The 22,416-nt window shown below is 41.7% G+C and overlaps 1 protein-coding gene across 1 annotated transcript; it reads left to right on the forward strand.

Moving 5' to 3' along the window:
• Positions 1–7,954: 7,954 nt before the first annotated feature.
• faap24 (FA core complex associated protein 24) lies at positions 7,955–10,985 on the forward strand. Its single transcript, XM_028026584.1, has 4 exons — positions 7,955–8,153; positions 9,523–9,665; positions 9,750–9,905; positions 10,613–10,985. The coding sequence occupies exons 1-4, from the start codon at positions 8,051–8,053 to the stop codon at positions 10,862–10,864; spliced, it is 654 nt and encodes a 217-aa protein (XP_027882385.1). The 5' UTR covers positions 7,955–8,050; the 3' UTR covers positions 10,865–10,985.
• Positions 10,986–22,416: the final 11,431 nt, after the last annotated feature.

Raw genomic sequence — 22,416 nt, forward strand, 5'->3', positions numbered from 1 at the left:
AAGATGGTTTTAAATATCTTGGTGTGTTTTTAGGCAGTAAACATATTGTGAATAAGAACTGGGATGACATTGAGCAAAAAATTAAAAACAAATTGTCAAAATGGAAGTGTCTGCATTTACAAATGTCCTACCGGGGCAGGGTGCTGGTTTTAAACAACCTTGTCGCTTCACAGCTGTGGCACAAGCTGTCCGTGTTAGACCCACCATCTGGGTTACTGGCAAAAATTCAATCAGAAATGGTCAACTTTTTTTGGAACGGTCTACATTGGGTGCCACAGTCTGTCTTGTTTTTACCAAGAGAGGAGGGGGGCCAGAGCCTTGTCCACCTGGTCAGTAGAACAGCTACATTTCGATTACAGTTTCTTCAGACCAATTAGGGTTTTCGATTTTTAATTCCTTCTGCGGGCGTCCCAGAAGCCAAACGACCACACCAGAGGCTTCTCCAGACTCTGGCCTTTCCGGCAATATATGGCTTTCCCGGGGGAAATGCATTTTTATAAAACTTTATGGAAGTGGAAAATCATCCTGACAGGATCCCCTGTGTGGAGGGATGTGGCCAGCTGTTTTCTCAGACGTGTCAGTTTTCTGGGGTTGGATGCTGCTTTGTTTTTAACTGATTTTAGTCTTTTAAAGTTAAAAGGGTTGCCTCAGTTTTACCAGAGTGTTTTTAAATCTTGTGCTTTTTTTAAACGGCACAGATCAAAAACGCATAATTCTCTACATTGGCTTTTAGAAGAACCGTTGATCTGTGGAGCAAGACTGGACGTCTGCGACAGCACCGTGCCAGGTCTTTCTGAGGTGCTGTCCAGGTTCGGAGCGGTGACCCTGCGGCGGCTGGTGAAGGTGGCTGGACCGGACTTTTATAACGTCCAGGAGGTTGGCCAGCTGCTTGGGTTCCGGTCCGCCAGACTGGTGCGGCGCTTCATGGAGCGAGTGAAGGACCGAATGACAGCTGGGGAGAGGCGGCTCCTGCAGCTACACGCCACAGAAGAGTGCCTGCCTGTCAAAAATGACCCATTCCCGGACGTGTCCCTGGACCTGGATTTTGAGAAGGACAGCGGTCCCCTCCTGCGGAGTATGGTCCCAGGAATGGACTTAGGTAAAACACACCCAAAAGTACTGTACAAATATTGCGTAAAGATCCTGAATAAGAGAACTCTCCACAAAAGATCCATCAGTGTGTGGACTGACAAACTTGGAGGACAAAAATCTCAGTGGAGGACTCTTTACAAACCTCCAATAAAGAAAAGGACTGGGGATCTGCAGTGGCGGATCCTTCACGGCGCCATCGCCACAAACTCGTTTTTATTGGTCATCAGTCCTGGGGTTTTAAACGAGTATCCTTTTTGCAGTTTGTCTGAGAGTGTTTTTCATATTTTTATGGATTGTGTACGGTTGACCAGTTTTAAAATTTTTTAACAAGCATTTTTAGCCTTTTTGGCGTGGTTTTTACCAATTACGTTTTTATCAATGGTGTACATTACAGTTGATCCACTAGTTTTAAATCCCGGATTTTAAATTATTTAATAGCTGAAGCCAAGATGGCTATTTACTTGACTCGACGGAATTAAATGTAGGCTGGACCTCAACTCGACGTGGTGGCTCTGTGGAAGGTTAACATCAAGGCCAGGTTGAGATTGGAGTTTTGTTTCCACAGAGCCACCAGGAATTTGAAAGGGTTTTTTTTTTTTTTAGAACTGTGGGGTTTTAACAATGTGTTGTACACCATTTCTAATCAAGGAGAATTAAAATATAACAAGCTGTTATTGTAAATATTTATTGTTTTTTTAGTATCCTTGATCTGATTATGAAATGTCTTTTATTGTTAAATTATTGTATAATAAATGTTTTGTTAAAAATAAAAAAAAAACACCTTCTTTTGTTTTTTATTGGCGGATGGCAACCAACTGAAGGTGCATTTACCGCCACTAACCGGACTGGAGTGTGGTCATCAATGATCTTGGAGGGAATTTAATAATACCCGCCTCAATGGTATGCACGAATGTGCAAATTCACATCCACATACATTCATGTATGTATGTGTGTGTGTGCACATGCATACACACACATACAATACGATTAAATAACCCAGTGTTTTTAAAAATCTAATTGATTTCTAACAATTTGATTTATTTCCTAAAAGATTTATCATAGAAAATCCTATTTTCTCTCTATTTAGTATTGACTTTAAGTGCTGATGTTCCTCTGAATACTTATTATATTCTAATAAGACATGTTCCACTGTTTCCATACGATTTCAATAATTATAAGTCGCTATTTCATGTTTCCCTATTCTGAAAAGAGAACTACTAAGTCCAGTATGACCAATTCTAAGTCGAGATATGACTACCTCTTCTTTCCGCCTTCCATTCATACAACTATTACCCCCCACAGTCTTTTGAATTTTATATAAATCTTTACCAGTGTCATGATTAGCCCATTGTTCCTGCCAAACCTTAAGGATTTTATTTTGAATAATAGATTTACCCTCACTTTTGCTTAAAGGAATACTTAAGTTAATATCTGATTTCAGGGCCTGTTGAGCTAATATATTTACTTCATTTCCTTCTATACCTACATGAGCAGTAATCCAGACAAATCGAACAAAACATTTCTTATGTAGTTGAACTAATAAGTGATATATACCTAATAATAAATCTAATCTACAAGATTTGCCAGATTGTATACTTAATAATGCAGCTTGACTATCTGATGCAATTATATATTTACTTTCTAATATTATCATCAAGCAACCATTCTAAAGCTAACATAATGGCAGATAATTCAACTGTAAAAACTGCTAGATGATCTGTTAATCATGACTTTATGGTGTGGAATATTCACAGCTGCTCCTGTTCTGCCACTATTTGGATCTTTAGAATCATCTGCATATATAATTATACTATCTTTAAATCTTCCAAAATAATTAACTATAACCCATTCTGGAGTCTTTCCCTTTTTAAGAAATTCCCCCAATTGCAGATCAACTTCTGGTGTGATAAATAACCATGGTGGAATTGGTGACCGTGGAACCGTAAAACTATACTTAAACTGAGTCAAACCGAAATTTTGAGCTTTTATGTCCCCATCCATCCAAAGCTATTACAATCAGATGAATGATGTTCCCAACAGTCCTGCAGCACAGCCTTAGTTGGATGATCATAATTATGTCCCTGTGGGTTTACCTAATACACATACATTAGCTTCAATCTTCTGAACCTTAAAGGAAGCTCACCAGTTTCAACTTGCAAAGCAGCTAAAGGAGATGATCTGAAAGCTCCACAACATAATCGTAATCCTTGTGTTTGTTCACTATCAAGTTTTCTCAAATGACTGTCAGCTGCCATACATGCTATACACCCATAATCCAAGGAAGATCTCATGAGAGCCTGATAAACTCCCAACAGCACACTTCTTGAAGATCCCCATTCCTGTCCAGAAAGACATCTCAACAAATTATTCACTTTTTTACATTTATTTTGAACTAATTCTATGTGCTGTTTCCAAGTTAATTTTTCATCAAAGATGACACCTAAAAATCTCACTTTATTCACTTGTTCAAGCTTCTGATTATAAAGATTTAAATTAACTTCCTTATGTCTTCTATAAAAACAAATAACTTTGCAACTGACATTCTAAATCCCCATTTATTTGCCCAACCTTCCACTTTCAAAATGGCATCCTGCATCTTTTTCTGCAAATATATATTATGTCCCCACACCCACAGAGCCCTGTCATCTGCAAATAAAGATTTCCCTATACTACAATCTATCTCACCAAAAATGTAATTTATCATAATATTAAAAAGAATTGGGCTACACACACTGCCTTGTGGGGTACCATTCTCAACAATATATCTAGTAGAGAAAGCAGCCCCAACTCTAACTTCTATTCCTCTACCAAACAGAACATCTAAAACCCAGTTATAAATCTTACCACTTATGCCAAGTTTTTCTAATTTAATCAATAATCCCTCTTTCCATAACATATATATATATATATATATATATATATATATATATATATATATATATATATCCTATTATACAACTTACTCTGTTTCAAAAAATCAAATATAGCCAGATATCCTCTGCTTCCCGAGTACTTTTGCAGTAAATCAACAATATCAAATTTCATTTTCATATTAATAAGGTTTTTCAGTAACTTGTTTCTCTGAAACAGATAATTCCTACAACTCAAAACTACATGTTCCACTGTCTCATCTTCCCCTCAGTCACATTTCCCTGTCTGATGTTTCCCTATCAAAAATAGTGATCTATTCAATCCAGTGTGTCCAATTCTAAGTCATGAAATAATTATCTCTTCTCTCCTGCTTCTTTCTGTTCTTCTCATTTGTCCAATTCTCTTTTGGATTTTATAAAACCACCTTCCTTTCTTTTCTTCTACCCATAACTTTTGCCACCTCTCTTTGGTTTTTTGTTTAATTATACCCCTTTGTTCCTGTTATACTAAAACTAACATTAATATCTATCTTTACCTGATTGGTACTCTCCTTAGCTATCCTGTCTGCCATTTCATTCCCCTTAATTCTGTGATGTGCTGGAACCCATACAAAATTTACTGTTAGCCCCATCATATTGATTAAAGTGTTTGTTGTATTTCAATTAATATATCTGGTCAACTGTCTGACTGATTATTTTGCAAACTGACTAATGAAGAACTAAAATCTGAACAAATGATTGATTTTAATGGTTTTACCTCTTCTACCCACTGAACTGCTAAAAGCAAAGCAAGCATTTCTCATTTATACACCCACTCCATCACTAATCCTACTCCCTACCTTAATTTGAAACTGTGGCACAATAAATGCTATCCCTACCCTATTAGCTGTATTTTTTGATGCATCTGTATATATGTGTATATAGTTATAATATTTATATTTACATTATATTTAAGTATTCTTGTACTATATATTTATTCATAATGTGAAATTTATCTTTGTTCTTCTTTTCTAATAATGAAAAATCTACTTCAGCATCAGGATGTATCCAAGGTGGTACTGCAGGTAATGGAACTGTCTGACATACTGTATATCTAACTGATTTAAATGAGTTTCTTTTTCATCCAAAGCTCTTTAATTGTTTCTTTTCCTTTTCCCGGCCACGTTTAAGCTCTAAGATTCTGCTCTGTCAACTTCAGATTCCGCTCCAATCAACCGCAGCACCTCCTACGCGCCACTCTTGCGCGAACTTCTTCCTCCTGTGCTGTGTCCTTCAATTGCGCATTCTTTTTGTGCGTAGTGTCTCCATCGCCTGCCTTCACCCCGCCCAACCCTTTTTGGTTGATATTTCCGCACTTCTGCTAAGTTCGCATCCAGGCGGACAGTTTGGAGTTAAAAAGCGGAATTATGGAAACGTTTTGTTGTTGTTGTTTTTTCGTCTTCGTTGAAAATTCAAAGAAAATAGTACAAGTCACACATCAGTAACAAAAAAGTTTGGCAAAATAAACTGAGCCAAAAAAAAAAAAAAAGAATCCAAAAAGAATAGTCAGACTAACTGTGGGGAAAGTAAAACGAATGTTAAAAGCGCAAGAGGAGCTTCAAATGTTCAATTGAGCTTTTAACATATTGGTATAAAGATGTAGCTTTTGTGATGTTGCAACGTTTAAGCACTTTCTTATATGAAATTATTTCACATTAAAAAGGATCAAGTAATGTTTAGAAAGCAGCATTTGTGAATAAAAACTTTATCCAGAAAATTAAATTATTAATATTATAATACAACTTTTCATTCTTTGTTAGAAGACCAGATTTTATTGTATTAGATTTATTGTACAAGATTCAGTTTTAATTTTTTTTCTGAAAACATTAATGAAGCTGAAATTGAAAGAAGTGTATTGTCTCAAAATCCATCCATCCATCCATCCATCCATTTTCTGTTCACCCTTGTCCCTAATGGGGTCGGGAGGGTTGCTGGTGCCCATCTCCAGCTACGTTCCGGGCGAGAGGCGGGGTACACCCTGGACAGGTCGCCAGTCTGTCGCAGGGCAACACAGAGACATACAGGACAAACAACCATGCACACACACACCTAGGGAGAATTTAGAGAAACCAATTGACCTGACAGTCATGTTTTTGGACTGTGGGAGGAAGCCGGAGTACCCGGAGAGAACCCACGCATGCACAGGGAGAACATGCAAACTCCATGCAGAAAGACCCCGGCCGGGAATCGAACCCAGGACCTTCTTGCTGCAAGGCAACAGTGCTACCAACTGCGCCACTGTGCAGCCCGTATTGTCTTCAGTATTGTCTTTGATCCTTCAGGAGGATAGAAAGAGTCTCGTGATCGGTGGCGTCTGGAAAGAGAGTGGAGTTAATGGTGGCCAGAAACGATTGATCAGGGATGAATTAAGAGAGCTTACTTTAGAATGATTCAGAGTGAGGCATGGAGGAAAAGATGGCCAGCGTCCTGTGTGGAAAATGGTTGATGGTGAATCCCCAGATTAGTGTGAGGTGGGTATACAAAGAACCAGGGGTCTGATAGAGCCGAGTGGAGAAATGATGAACGGCTGAGCAGGCAGGCAGGTAACTTGCAGGTGAATCCACAGGAGGGGAAACAGTAGAACTGATTATTCTTGGAAATCCAATGAGACAACCTAGAGGCAGCAAACACAAGGACTAAACAACTTCTGGCAAATCACAGGAGATAGTAAACAGCTAGTGACAGGTAACAACAAGAGGCGGCCAGAGAGACTAATCAGACTAATCATCCAGTGCTGAGTGAAAGCTCTGCCACTCTTTTAATCCCAGCATTCTGAGGAGGCTGATGAGCTCCACCTGTGTAGGTTGCCCAGGTTCTCCACCTAGATCCTCACTGGAAAAGATGCATTACTCACACTCTCACACACACCCAGGCACCCTGACACCAGTTCTTCTCCACATGTCTTTGCTCAGGCCTGATTTTAATGGTTCTGTCAGAGTCAATATCAATTCTTTAAGTTCATCTCTGTTGTTTTGTACTACAGTTCTTCTTTTAATAGTAATAACAACAATAATAATAACAATCTTTATTGTCATTATAGAACCATGCAATAAGTTACATGGATTATAAAAAAATTGATGAAAATAGTACTACAGGGTATTTAATGCTCTTATGGCTACCGGGTATAAACTGTTCTTCAGTCTGTTTGTCCTGTATCTGTAGCCAGATGGCAGCAATTGGAACAAATTGTGACCGGGATGTGAGTCTTTTAAAATATTCTTGGCTTTCCTGAGGCAGCAGGACCTGTAGAGATCTTTGAGAGAAAGCAGAGAGCAGCCACTCTGCAGATTTTACTGAAGAGGACTCTTCTCTGGAGAGTCCTCCTCTGTGCAGCTGGGGTACCACACACAGAAACAATAGCAGATGATGGTTTCAATAGAACATCGAAAGAAGGACACCAGCAGTTTTTGAGAAATATTGTTCCTTCTGAGGACTCTCAGGAAATAGAGTCTCTGCTGGGCCTTCTTTGGCAGTTCTGCTGTGTTTACATCACAGACCAGGTTATCCATAATGTGAACTCCCAGGAGACTGAAGTTTGACACCCTCTTCACAGGCTCTCCGCAGATGTTTAGTGGTTCAATGTTTCTTTCCCTTCTCCTAAAATCCACTATGATCTCCTTGGTCTTGGTTGTGTTTAGAATCAGGTTGTTGTCTGTGCACAATGCTGTCAGTCGCACCACCTCGTTCCTGTAGGCAGACTCATCGCCCTCTGAGATGATTAAAAATAAATAAATATAATATGCTTCTTTGGTGTGATTAATTTCCTTGTTTGGAACTGATAGAGAATAGAGTGGGATAGGCTCTGATTCAAATCGGGTAGAATTTCGCACAAGACTTGGACCTTCTTGCTATGAGGCAGGAATAAGATGTAGGCCTAAGGGATTTTCTACTGTTTCCCATTCCACTACAATAGATGGCGCTAACGCACCTGTACATTGGCTATCAACAGCAACTAAAAAAGAAGAAGAAACATTCCTTGGTGATTAGAGGTGGTTAAAAATCATCCGAAGAGTTGTCAGGATGACAACATTTAGTCAGTGTTTAGCAGTATGGATCCCAAAGCAGCTGTCTTGGTGAATTCAGATCTTCCGTATGGACACATTCTTTGTCATGAAAAATGGAGGACTTCGTCTCTTCTTCAGGGCTTAAAAGGTTAAAAGCTTTTTTCCACTTCTGTTACTTTTAGCGCCGAGCACTGAATATCCAAAGAATATCAGACATGACTAAGAGCTAGTACACAGTTTGAGAACAGAACAGCCTGACATCTGTATTTGATTCTCCTAGATGTTTAATGACAAAACAATGAGAAATGTGTAGGTTTAAAAGGCTTTAGGCGGAAACACATTCTCTCCAAAACAAGCATGGCTTATTAAGTTTGTGAACTTCTATACTGTCCTTTTGACAGATAAGAGCAAAGTAAATTTACCGAAGTAAAGTTTAAATGAACTGACAGCATTTTATTTTCTGCTCTGATCTACGAGTTATTGACAGTATATAGTAGTTTGTTTTTTTCCAATACTTCACGTTTAATATTTATTTAATATTTATTTAACTTTTACGTAGTGTTTTCGTGTCATTGCAGTTCATGCTTCCTCTAACTTTTGACATTTGTTGCTCATTCTTATCTTGTACCAGATTTTCAATCAATTAGTGTTTTTATGGGGGCACAGAACAAAAGAATGAAAGAAATCGGGGAAGTATTTAATCGTTTAATAAAAGGGCCAGAGAGCCACTTGCAGGTTCTGGAGCTTTAGGTTTCAGACTCCTGGTCTAGCAGATGGAAACTGTGATCCTCAATACTGCTGATCCTAAAAGTGTAAGAGCTTAATTTCTAATTAATTGTTAAAATAAAACTGTGAAAGTAAAAAAATGAAATGGCTCCAAAGGATCAGTTAGTTGCAATTTCTAACTGGTACCAGCTATCCAGTCCTTTCTCTAGAGCACAGGTGTCAAACTCCATTCCTCAAGGGCCACTGCCCTGCAACTTTTAGATGTGCCTCTGCTGCACCATACCTGAAAAATTAGGTTATTATAGCAAGGCTCTGGAGAACGTATCTACACAAGAAGGGGGTAAGTAAGCCATTTCATTCCAATGTTTTGTACCTGTGGCACATCTAAAAACTGCTGAACAGCAGCCCTTGAGAACTGAAGTTTGACACCCCTGCTCTAGACCAACAAAGTCTGTGGTTCAGGAGTGACTTAACACAACAAATGCTACAGTTATAATCCATGTCCTGGGTATGTCTGTGTGTAGTTGCTCTTTAAGCTCTTACTGAAGCTGCAGTCCACACCTTGTGAGTTTTCTCAGTGGTTGTTTTGGCCATGACATTTGCTGTTAGCCATAATCGTCAAATTAGATAGAATTTGAAGGAAATAGATTTAAAATCTATCATTTTGTATATAGTAAATCTAAATAATGACTTCTACTTTTGAACTGATCAATTTAGATTACTGTGTATCACTTTGAACGCCTGCCATCTTTTTGCATCTCAACGCTAACCTTGCTAAACTTCTTCTGCAGATGGAGGTGTGAAAATCCTCTTTGAAAAGGAGCTGGGTGTCGCAGATTTCCATCTTCCCAGCAAAACGAGGCTTCTTTATGTGTCAGAGTGTGACATAATAGCAGGAAATAGCTACAAAAGGAAGCTGGTTCGATACCGAAATGTAGGTGATGCCAGTGAGCTGTCTGACAGTATAGTTTTTTGCAAACCTTCTCACTGGTCTGCACTGTTTTCTTGTGTTTTTCAGGCCAGTAGCAGCTTTCAGGAGCTGGTATTAGTGGAGAGGACACGGCTCAGTGAGCAATACTTCTCTGCTTTGCAGAGATTTGTGGTGTTTGACTTAGGTTTGTCTCTGCTCCCAGTTAGTGGACCAACAGAAGCCTCACAGCTCATTACTCAAATTGTAAGTATCTAATATTGATCTGGATAGCAGACCTACAGCCAGGTTTCTTTCTTTATCTATAGCATATTTTACCTATGTCTCATGCAGATAACTTTGCATGTGTTGGTAATGGAGGTATGCAGAGCATTAAATGTATATTTCATGTGTGCAGACTTGAATGGGCTAATGTTAAGAGCCCTCGGGCCTTGTGTATAAAAGAGTGAGTTGGACTTATGCTGGAAGACTGAAATGTACAGAGTGAAAATGAATGGTGAGAGTACAGTTCCCTGTGGAGCTCCTGTGTTGCTGACCTCCTGGTTAGACACACAGTTCTTCAGTCTCACAAACTGTGTTCTGTTAGTCAGGTAGTCATAGATCCAGGTGATTGTTGAGTCCTCCATCTGTGTCTTCTGAAGTTTCTCATAGAGCAGATCAGGCTGAATTGTGTTAAATGCCCTGGAGAAATCAAAGAACGTGATAAAATCAGTCTTTGTTTAAAGCTGTAAATTGTTCATAATTTCCTTGTGAAACATAGAAATATTTAGATATGTGTAGCATGTGGGTGTTTTTTTTTATTAACTTGAAATTATCTTGTGTATACACATAGTAACTCAAGCTCTCTTTTGCTGTGTTTACATGATGTCCTGTGCTACAGTGTTCCTGTAAAGTGTCTGAGTTTTTAGCAAAGCGCTTTACAAATAAAATGTATTATTATCATTTATCTTTAGGTTCATGGGGAGGGCAGAGAGAATCCTTTTAGGCGGAAGACTTCAGGTCGGCTGTTGGACTCAGTGACCCTGACTCTGATCCAGCAGATCCCTGGGGTTGGCAGAATCAAAGCTTTGACTCTGATGCATAATTTTCCCAGTCTCAAGGAAATCTCCAATGCATCTCCTGCTGAGCTAGAGGCCGTTGTGGGCGAGGGGAGCGCCCAGCAGATTCACAGCTTCTTCCACGTAAACTTTATTACTGGAACATAAGGCTGACGTGTACTTTTCAGTGTTCATTGGGCCATTATATAAATTATATGGAGATGCAATGCATCTCAATGTGTAGACTTGAAGAAATCTTTTTGTTACAAATAAAACTTTTTAACCACAACTGTGATTAAATCTATGGAATGACTGTACAATAATGTTTTATGAAGTAATTTTTAGTTTTAGTGATGCCAGTAGTTTGGGCTTACTAATAACTCAGGATTGAAATGACGAAGCTCACTTTGACCATGTTAAATGCTTGGTTTGAAGTTTATACATGAATTCACTGAAAATAGCTAAAGTTGTGCTGCTGTGTAAGACTGGGGACAGACACCACTACACAAGTTACTTTACAGTTCTCCACAATACTACAAAAACAATTCAATAATAAGATAAATTCTTAAAAAAATATAAATGATAAAATATAAATTACTTTCTGAACAGACAATACAGATTCAGATCAAACAGTTCAACATCATTGGAAATAATTGAATCAACTGAGGAAATCCCAAAAGCAAGAGACCATAATGTAACCCAGGTGTAAATTTTTACTTTCATTCCCTCATTTTCTGGGTTTTTTGTTTTTCTCTTTTGTGCATTTTATACATCCATTTGGATGTTTTCACTAATGTTGTAAATATGTATATAATTTTCCTTACTATAAATACAAGGCACTCACAACTGCAAACTTCTAGTCTCTCTCTGCTCATTCATGAGTCGTATCTATCTTCTGAGAAAGCTAGCCCATTGACCTTATTGGTCACAATCCATTTACATTGATTTAAAATATTTAAAATATACTGTTATCTTTACAGATATGCTACAATAAACTGTATAGTAGGAGTATTCATTAATCTTAAACAAGCTTTTGACACAATCATAAAAATCATAATATCATAAAAATATTAATCAATAAATTGGAATGTATTTATTGATTAATACATTGGGAGTAGTATTGTACTGAGTGAGAAGTTACTTTGGAGGCAGGAAAAACTTAGTGAAGATGGGAGAGTATATATTGTCATGCTTGGACATTGCTTTTGGTGTTCCTCAGGGGTCAGTACTAGTTCCAAAACTGTTCATCTTTTGCATAAATATGTGCAAGGTATCAATAACATTTAAATTAGTCTTGCTTGCTGAGTACAGGAATTTTTTGTTCTGAGCTACTGCTGATGATTACGTTGTAAATGTGCAAATTAAACAGATTATTTGATAGAAACAAATTAGCATTAACTTTACGCAAACACTTTAAGGTGTTTAGTTACTGTAATAGGGACATTCAAATGCTGATGCAAAGAGGTGTGAAAATAAAAATTTCCCAGATAGCACAATATGAGTGAAACAATGTCAGGCAGAAACATTGAATTTACACTGAAGCCTGACATTAAAAGTGGTTGGTGACTTGCATGTTGAATCAACATCAGGGTTTCAACCATAACTGACACTATATTAGTGTTTCCCAACCCTGGTCCTCAAAACTCACTGCCATGCATGTTTTAGGTATTTCCTTGCTTCAGGCCAGCTAATTTCAATTGATGACTGATTAACAGGCATTTGTTGAACTGCAATCAGTTGAATCAGGCACATTAAAGCAGGGAAACCTCTAAAACATGTAGGACAGTATGCCTTGAGGACCAGGGTTGGGAAACACTGCACTATATCAGTGTTGACTCAACCATCATCTGAATGTGTATCTACAAGTGCATTTGGGTTGATTTTATATTGAATGAAAGCTAAGTAATCAATTTTCATTCATGTACATTTTGTGGTCTGATAGTTCTACATAACATACCATTAAATGTTTTTTCACTGGTGTTAAACACACAAATTTATTGGCAGATGATGGGTATTATGATGTTCTTAATTATCTTACATGAACATATTTCCAAAAATGTGTGTACACAAGCTTTAAAATGACAACACGGCATGAATATAACATTTTATTTAGGAAAACAGGGGTAGATCTGTAAACATATTTGACTTCTTTTTGACTGTCAGAACAGTCTATTGTCCATGGAAGACCAACATCCATGAGGTTAAGCTTTGTACTGTATGAACCACGGAAACGGTACAAGTTGGGGTAACCCAAGTTTGACTTCGGTCAGCGACAAACGGCATACTTGGATTCAAAATTAGTAGTTAAAGCAAACTGACCTGCATTTCTGATTGCAAACTGATTGCAATTCAGCAAAACCCTGTTAATCAGCCATCAATTAAAATCCTGTGTGCTGAATTAGGGAAATGCCTGAAATTTGCAGGGCTGTGAGCCTTGAGGACTAGTTTTGAAAAACACTGGATTATACTTTGTCATTTCAATCATTAGAATTCGGCCACAAAACAAGATTGATTCAATGACATTTCAACATTAGTTAATTGGCTAGAATTGGATGATTGGTTTATCCACCATCAGTTGTCAACCTTAACCATAAATTCAACGTTTGTGATCATAATTCAACATTGAATTAACATCTTTTGCAAACAAGTCAACAGCAACGTGGCTGTGTGGTTGGGACCTCCCACTCATGCGAATAGTGGGGTGGACCACTTCACTTCTTGTAGTAACTTGTAGATGTTTTTGTGTCAACATATCACGCACAAAACAGTCGGTAACAACTTTTATGGACAAGTAATAAAATGTACAGAAAGGAATTACAGCCCACTATCCTCAACAGTGCTTAATTTAAAACATGATTAACCCCACCTCAATAATAAAATGCTCTCACCCTGAGCTCAGGAGAGGAGGAGAAGGCGTGCGACAAACGGCATACATTGATTCAACAGTGATCAGACATTGGCATTTCATTCATTAGATTTCAACCATAAAGCATTGATTCTTTTCAACATTGGTTACTTGGCTAGAATTGGATGACTGTTTGACGGTTGATCCACCGTAAATTGTCGACCTCAACCAAAAATCAACCATTCTGACCATTCGATGTTAAATTACCATCACGTGCTATCTGAGTTGATTCTTGGTGTAATAATCAATGACAAAATGACCTGGAAGTCTAAAACATGTACAAAATAAACTGAAGGAGTATCTCAGTTACATCCTGGACCACAAACCACTGCACATAGGCATATACAGAATTTATTGTCATTCAACTGTACATTTAAAAATGTACAAATTTAAAGAAATTTAATTGGAAGGCTCCAATAATAAATAAGTAATAACGTGTATATACATTTTTCTCTCTGCCGTGAAGCCTGGATTGACAAAAACAAATCAAAAATACTTCATTGATCTCAAAGGGAAATTAAATGTTGTTGCAAGTCATTAATTCAGATTCTTCAAAGAGTTATTGTAGGTGGTGATGGGTGTTGTCAGGAAAGATGTTTTGCATTTACAGCAAATTTGAAGAAGCCTCTGACTGAAGATGCTGTTTTCCCAAGATGGTCTCATGAAGAGGATGGTCAGGGTTGTCCATAATTTTATTTTTACACCACCAGTCAGGTGGAGGAAGATGAAAGAACCCAGTTGACAAAAAAAGTAAGAAAACTTATTTTTACCCAACTAACAATTTTAAATATGGATGAAATTGAGGTCAAACGTCAAAACAGTTAGTTCTTCTGTCCATGTATATTCTCTTTATTTAACCCTGTTGTCTTTTCTCTATTTAATTTCTCCATCAACTCATGTCACATGATTTGAATTGACCAACACCTAAAGCAGATTACCTCCTCCATCTGCTGATCTACTGGTTGTAACAGATTGTGGAGAGGTGAGGACATGATGACTTGATCAGATACGGTGGCCAACAGGTGCAAACGTGCAGCAACATTGAAACAAGCTGCAAACAGGTGAAACAACACAGCAAAAGTGAAACTAAAAGATCTCTTTTACGTTTCCAAACTGAACTTGCTTATAACGTCATTGAAGCCAAAAACATGTTTCCACCATTTTTTCTATCGAACTTTGAGTAGTGTGCAAGAATTACCCAAACATGCTGGTGTTATCTGCCTGAATGCCAACATTGACTGATAAAAGTCACTATGCCTTATTCTTGATGAATTTAAAACATGTAAACTTTTTATTCTATTTTCTTCTTAATACAGCAAATACACAACTATTATTGAAGAAGATATGATGCACTCTACCGAGGAAAGGTATTTTTACAAGTTAGTTCTTTAAATCCTCTTTTGTGTCTCTGTTATTTGTACACCACATGTTTGACAGTACAGACAACATGACTGCTGCTTTTGTAATCTCTCAGCAAAGATAACACCTTTCAACCACTTCAACATCAGCAGAACAAATGTTCGGGATGGAGATGTACGAGGTTTTAAGTGTGCTTTCTTCGACCATTGCAATGACATATTACTGAAATTCACTGAAGATGAATTCAGTGGACAACAGTGGTCCAAAGTGTGAGATCCTTACCCTTTTGATGAACTGCTTAAGAACATGCAGAATATTTGAGGGACCGGATGAAAGGAAATTCATCACGTTTGACTGTGCAGGCATTGATGTCAGTAAGAGAGATATTTCAGAATTTCCTCACAAGAATGTGACAACTGTTGGTGAATGTGGTTATTAAGGTGACCAAACTCTATACAGCTCCCAGGCAAAGATGATGAATATTTTCTTGCTGGGAGGATGATTACCACGTCGATCATTCATGGAGGTACCAGCACCTCACAGGATCAACAGCTGACACCGAAGGCAAGATTGAAGATGTCACCGACAATAACATGAGAGCTTTCTTGCTTGAGGTTGAATGGCATTATTGACAAAGTTTTAAAAAATTTAAAGTCAAGTGTCAATTGTGTGTTGCTCGATAGCTTAATTTATCACTGAAACCATTTGTATTTTGTGTTTAGAAGACAATTCTATTGTGCAGGATAAATCAGATATTTACTAAATGGGCAGTATTGTGTATTTTCCAGGCACATAGTGTCATGTTATTGCACAATAAAGTACCTATGTTACCATCAGTTGTTATGAAAATGTTGTATATATCAAATATGACTTAAAAGAAATTTGACTTCATAATTTAACATTTAGAAATTGGGCCTTTTCTTGCTTTCTGCACATCATCACATTGTCCCCAAGGATGCAGCTCCAAGGAGGAGTTTTTTAGACATAGATGTGGTAAAACAAATATTTTTTTTGAATAGTCACCATGGAAGATTAAAGGATTTTTTTTAAACTCTCCAGGGGGTCTTTTTGACAGGAAACGGGGAAGTAGAGGGGGGAAGACATGCGGCAAATATTGTCGGGTCCGGGAATTGAACCCGCGACGGCCGCGTCGAGGACTCAAGGCCTCCAAATATGGGTCGCGCTAACCCCTATGCCACCACGGCACGCCCAGATTAAAGGATTTTTAAAACATTCACAGCGGAATCAAGGCATCACTCCAGCTGTGTTTTTGATGAGGGAATAACATTATAACCTGATGTAAAGCTAAACCCCCCCGCCCCAAAAAAAACATTAAGCAAGAAACAACATATTGAACTGCCACTTAACTGTGATTTTGAGAAAAAGGCTTCCAGATAAAGTGTCCCAGTTCACTGCTATCTGGTGCCTTAACATTTGTGGTCTAACCACCTCATTTGGTGTGTTCTTTTTCCTTGTTCAGTGAGAGAAATTTAATCTCTCCTGGGCTTTAACGAGTGCATCAAAGTCAGATTGAATGTCTGAAGTGGAGATGTGAAGCACAGCTAACAGAAGATCATCAGTGACAGAGGAGCTATATCGGATTTTGTAAATTTCATCACTGAAAATGTTTGTTCGCAAGTGTAGGTAGAGCCAAAGAGAACAAACATCTTCTGAGTATGTTTCCTAATGTTAGGACAGTTCTCATCTGAGAGAAGAGTAGAAATCCAGCACTGTCTTAGGTAAAGTTCTCGGCCATTACTGCATCAGACTGCAATTCAATGAGTTCCAGCTGAAAATCACTGGATGCATCGTCCACACTGAAGGTAAAGGGAGAGGAATCATGTGCATTTCACCCTCCATTGTACTGAGATCCTTAAAGCGCCTTGAAAACTCATCATGCAATGCTCCTAGCATGACTGAGTACCTGCACAGGTGATCAGCTGATGGTGTGACTTCTTCCAGGATTTGCATGTGAGTGAGAGTGTTGCTCTCCAGTTGTCTTGAAAGAAACTATCTTTCTCATGAAAGCCTTCACCAGGCTGTGCATTTCATGTACAAAGAGGCCCTTGCCATGCAATTGAAACCTCAGTCGGGATCCTCCAAATCACTCCCTTCCTCCATTTACTTCCTTCTTGTACCAGACTCACGGTTGTCACTTTATACTTTCCTACTTTCATCCTACATGCTCTGTCTTTTTGTTCTTCTGTATTACAACTTATCAAGTTTCCATCTCTTAGAACTTTTGCATTAGTAATGTCCCCCACTTGATTCTTCAGAATCGTGGATAGTTTTAAAAAAAATTTTTTTAAAGGTTTTATTGGCTCTAGTGGCCTTTATTTGATAGTTAATTGACAGGAAAGTGGGTAATAAGAGAAGGGGAAGACATGCGACAAAGGTCGCCAGGCTGGGTATCGAACCTGCAACAGCCATGTTGAGGACTAAGGCCTCCATATGTGGGTTGTGCCTAACCCCTGCACCACCACAGCACACCCAATCGTGGATAGTTTAACTGAACTGATTGTTTGCAATGCCTTCTCCTCGTTAATTCTAATAATTACTTTGAACTCTCTTATTTTCCCCTCCATTTCTTCTTCAGACTCATCCCAGTTTTTCCCCACTCTTCCCCTCTTTCCTACACCTGCCTTCGCTGAAGAATCTCCTCTTTTTGGACTCATCCTTTCACTACTCGATGTTTCACTGCTCCCGTCACTCGTTATCTATACTATTTTCCCACTCTGGTCCATTAACTACAGTGTCTACCCGCCGTAGTCTTTGTCCAAAGTTCTTTCACCAATCCACTGGTTTTTCCGATAGCATCTTGAACATTTCCTCGGCGCCGAATTCCATGAGTCTAAGATATTCTTATTTCTTTATCTTCATCTTCTTCTCTTTCAGTTCTTAATTTCCACTTTTTAACCATCAATATAAATCTGTCTTTTGTTTTCCTCAACAACTGTGACCGACAATTCTCCAACTCCCGTTACCCCCACTCTAATGTCTCTTGAGCAGACAAATGTCTTAAAAAACAGCACAGGTTACTGCCATAGTCGTTCTTGTCTTGACTGCTGCCGTCACCGCTAACCAGGACGAAAGTTACTACTATAACTACGGTTCTATGAATCCCGGATTACCGCCAGAGGCGGTGCTTCAAGCACTGAATGATCATTCTTGCGCATGTGCAGGTCGAGTACTAATGACAACAAAGTCACCTGTGACCTGCCGGGGACCCACGTGACTCTGTATAGTCACATGGCACCCGGTATTAAATCCCTCAACCTTCCCATGAGAAGCAAGGATCCCAAGGAACCAAGCACTCTGGTGGTCATCCGGGATTCATAGAACCATAGTTACAGTAGTAACTTTCATTCTATGTCATCCCTACTGACCGCCAGAGGCGGTGCTTCAAGCACTGGATGAATTATGTCAACAAGGTCACGAGGAATCGACAACATTCAAGGGACGTCCATTACACCACCCACCCTAATGTGATGTAGAGGTATGTTGCTCCAGAATTCCTTAAAGGGGATGGGGCGCAGCAACATTTACCCTGTAAAACCGAGTGAAGGTACTAGGTGATTTCCAGGAGGCCGCACGGCATGTAACGTCCAACGGCACCCCAGTGATGGCAGCAAAACACACTTTGTGGAAACCATCACCAAAAGGAACGCTGTCTTAAGTGAGAGCCATTTGAGGTCTGCCAATGCCAGGGGCTCAAATGGGAGGGACCGAACAGCCTCCAGCTCCAGAGGGGCTTGAGGCTCGGCGTGGCACCTCAACGGTCCCATGCCGGTGCCACAGGGCGGTCGGGTGGGTGCAAACGCCGAGCACCTCTCAGAAACAGCACAACATCTTTGTCTCGGCCCACCGAACAACCATTCAGCCCGACATGCCAGCAGGAAATGGCACTCACATACACTTTTAAGGTAGATGGAGACCGTCCCCGATCCAGTAATGCCTGCAGGAAGATCAGAGACTAAACACTGCACAGGGTCCTGACCTTTATTACGGCACCAGGTTGCAAAGACTGCCCACTTGTTAGCATAGACAGCTCGCGTGGACGGCGCCCATGCATTAGCCATTGTACGCCCTACTGACCCAGTGTATCTTGAAAAAGTGGACCCCGGCCTTGCAGTGGCCAAAACCAGAGATGGAGCCGGTCTGGTTTGGGGTGCAAAATCCGACCCACCATCTGGGAAAGAAGATCCCTCCTGGAGGGGAGACGCATTGGCGAGCCAGAGCTGAGTTCGCACAGTAGAGGAAACCAAGTCCTTGCTGGCCAGAAGGGGGCCACCAGCAGAACCCTGTACCCCTCCTGGCAAACCCTCAGGAGAGTCTGAAAAAGTAGGCTGAATGGTGGAAAGGCATAAAGGAGGGTCCGGGGCCAGTCGTGTGCCAGCTCATGGTGTCCCAGAGGGCTGCTGTTGTCCAAGGAGAAGCAAAGGGGACAGTAAAATGCATCCCTTGAGGCAAAGACATCCACGTCCGCCCTGCCAACGACCTTCCAGATGAACTCCACTACCTCTTGGTGAAGCTTCCACTCCCCTGGAAGCGGCTTCTGATGAGATAGAAAATCTGCTGGCACGTTCTCTGGCCCCGGGATGTAGGCTGGCCAAGTATGACGTTGCCAGGTCAGAAGCCGTTGAGTCAAGCACAACAGTGTCCTTGACCTGGTCCCCCCTGGTGATTGCTGTGAAAAACCACAGTGGTGGTGTCTGACCTCACCAGCACATGCTTCCCCTGCAAGCCTGGAAGAAAGCTCCAAAGAGCCAGAACCACAGCCTGTAATTTCAGGACATTGATGTGTTCCCTGCTTTGCCGCTGGGACCATGTCCCCTGTGCCATTTGACCCAGCTAGGTTGCACCCCAGCCCGTGGAGGATGCATCCGTAAACACAACTTCCCGACGACATGGGAGGGAACCGAGCGGGACTCATGTCGTCATAAACACCCTCACCCTCCATTGGGACAGAGACTGAAGACACTGAGGCCCCACCCGAAGTCTTCTGAGATGATGAGTGTTCCGTGTGGAGTCTAGATTCAAGCTGTTCAACCACATCTGGAGGGGCCGCAATGACAGCAGCCCCAAAGGCACTACGGCAGATGCAGCTGTAAGCATGCCCAGAAGTCGAAGATACCGCATAAGAGGCAGTGCCATGCTGCGCCTGAATTCTGGGAGCATGCTCAATATACTGTTGACCCACTGGGGTGACAGGCAAGCAGTCATTGAGATGGAATTCATGGCAATGCCCAGGAAGACAGTCTCCTGTGAGGGAGTCAGACTGCTTTTCTCCATGTACACCTGCAAGCCCAAGCATCCCACATGATGGAGCACTAACTGAGTGTCTCGAACCGCCTGGTCCCGTGTCGCGGCACAAATGAGCCAGTTGTATAGATATGGGAGGATCTTTAATCCTCGTGCCTGCAGAGGAGAGAGCGTCACATCGGGAGACAGTGAATGTCCAAACAGGAGGACCCTAAACTCGAAGTGCCTCCCCTGAAAAGCAAAACGAAGAAACCGCCAATGGGGTGGAGCGATTGGGGCATGAAAATAAGCATCCCTGAGATCTATGGAAGTGAACTAATCGCCTGGGAAAATCGCCTGCAGCACTTCCCTGGTGGTCAGCATACAAAAAAGCATGGCCTTCAAGTACACATTGAGGCCCCTGAGGTCCAAGACTGGACGTAGGCCCCCGGTCTTCTTCAGAACCAGAAAATATATTAAATAAAAGCCTCCCGGATCCATCAGGGGGTCCACAGGCACTATAGTTCCCTTGGCCAGCAAGGTACAGATTTCTTGATTCAGTGCCTGTGTCTTCACCGGGTCGTGGATCACAGTCATCCTGACATGGCCAGGGACAGGTGGCCGGTGGTGGAATTGAAGACGGTACCCCCGGGACAGGATGGACAACAAGTCCGGGGTGTGGGCAGCCCAGAAGCCGAACTGTCCCATGGTAAAATAACCGACCACCGGCCCTCATCATCTGCAGGCCCCCCCGGCCCGTTGAAGGCTTGGGAGGATGCAGCTAGACTGTGCGGCTCGAAAGGGGTGAGATGACCAACTTGGTCTTGAGCCCGGTTTCCCTGATCTGGAGCAGGTCTTTGGACTGATCTCTGACCCGGCACCAGACCCTGGGGTTCAATGAAAGGAGATGGGCGCGAGGACCTCCATGAAGGACCCGCAGCTGCCCAAGTGCCGTCGGTGAAGCCCTGCCAGCTGCTGCCTTGTTCGAGAGGCCATAAGCTGTACGATCCAAGGCGTCCAGTACTGCAGAGCCGAAAAGTTCCCCCGGAACTACAGACAGGGCCCGGAGGGTTCTTCTACAAGGCTCGGTACAAGTGGCGACTGCGCCAACCAGACCTGGCGGCGAACATGAACCAGTGGGGAGAGTGTGCGGCCAAGCTCCCTTGACATGAGGGCAAAGGCCTGCAGAGATGCATCAACCAGGCCTTGCATGGTGTGCTCCAGTGGAATAGACTCCAAAGAGGAAGACAGGGACAGCCTAAGATGGAAGAGAGAGTTCCTAATCCTGCCCATGCGGGCCCCAGAGTCATAGGCCTTGCAGAGAATGTCATCAGTAATACAGCACTGAGGCCGCAGACACCTGGTATTAGGCCGCAAAGCCTCATCAGCTGGGATAATAAGAGAGGTTCCACCAGTTCCACTGCTGGCATCTGCCTAAAAGCCAACCCTGGGTGCCTCCTGCATGGCCGCCAAGACCCTGCCATCCGTTGTCAGACGTGAAAGCGCCTTGGTGTCTGACCAGCAAGCATGTAGTTCCTCCCTTGATAGAACTCCATCAAGGGAGGAACCACAAAGGCAGTCTCTCATCTACTGCGCCTAAAGAAGGTGCTGGAAGCTGCAGGCTGGGCCTGAGGAACACCCATCTGTAAACAGGCAAGAGCCGTTCGAATGGCGGCTGTCACAGACTCCCCAGTATCCTCCAGGGAGGCAATGGAGTCAGACCCAGAGGCCCCGGAGCCCAGCTCCACAGCCCAGCCCAGGTCCACACAGAAAAGGGTACCAGAGGCTGCCACCGAAATAGCATCGTCATCATTGATTGATGCTCCATCCTGCTCGGGAGGGAGAGCCGCGCCGCCATCACCATCAGCCTGAAAAGACTGGAGGAGGGCCTTCATTTGGGCCAGCTCAGTAGTGAGGTAATCCACTCTTGTGGGCAACCTCCCTGCATTGGTCCATCTGGCTCGCTTCACCGGCACCGAAGGTGCAGCCACAGTAGGCCGTTTGCACATCGCCTGTCCCGGCGGCAACGGACTATGTGGTGCAGCACCCGCCCAGTCGGTAGGCTGCTCCAGCGCAGCCAACCGATCCAGCCTGACCGACCGGGGCATGACGCAACAGTTGGGGCAAGCGTTATCCATCAGCCCCTCCCGGACATGTTCCACACCGAGACAGGAGGGACACAAGTCATGCCTGTTGTCGGGCTGAAGCGGAGCCA

Source organism: Xiphophorus couchianus, chromosome 2 (assembly GCF_001444195.1).
Source record: "Xiphophorus couchianus chromosome 2, X_couchianus-1.0, whole genome shotgun sequence".
Classification (NCBI taxonomy): domain Eukaryota; kingdom Metazoa; phylum Chordata; class Actinopteri; order Cyprinodontiformes; family Poeciliidae; genus Xiphophorus; species Xiphophorus couchianus.

Coding starts and splice junctions, on each gene's coding strand:
- faap24 (XM_028026584.1), top strand. CDS start 8,051: ATGGATCCCAAAGCAGCTGTCTTGGTGAATTCAGATCTTCCGTATGGA. Junction 8,154..9,522: donor TCTTCTTCAGGGCTTAAAAG/GTTAAAAGCTTT, acceptor CTTCTTCTGCAG/ATGGAGGTGTGAAAATCCTC. Junction 9,906..10,612: donor CACAGCTCATTACTCAAATT/GTAAGTATCTAA, acceptor ATTTATCTTTAG/GTTCATGGGGAGGGCAGAGA.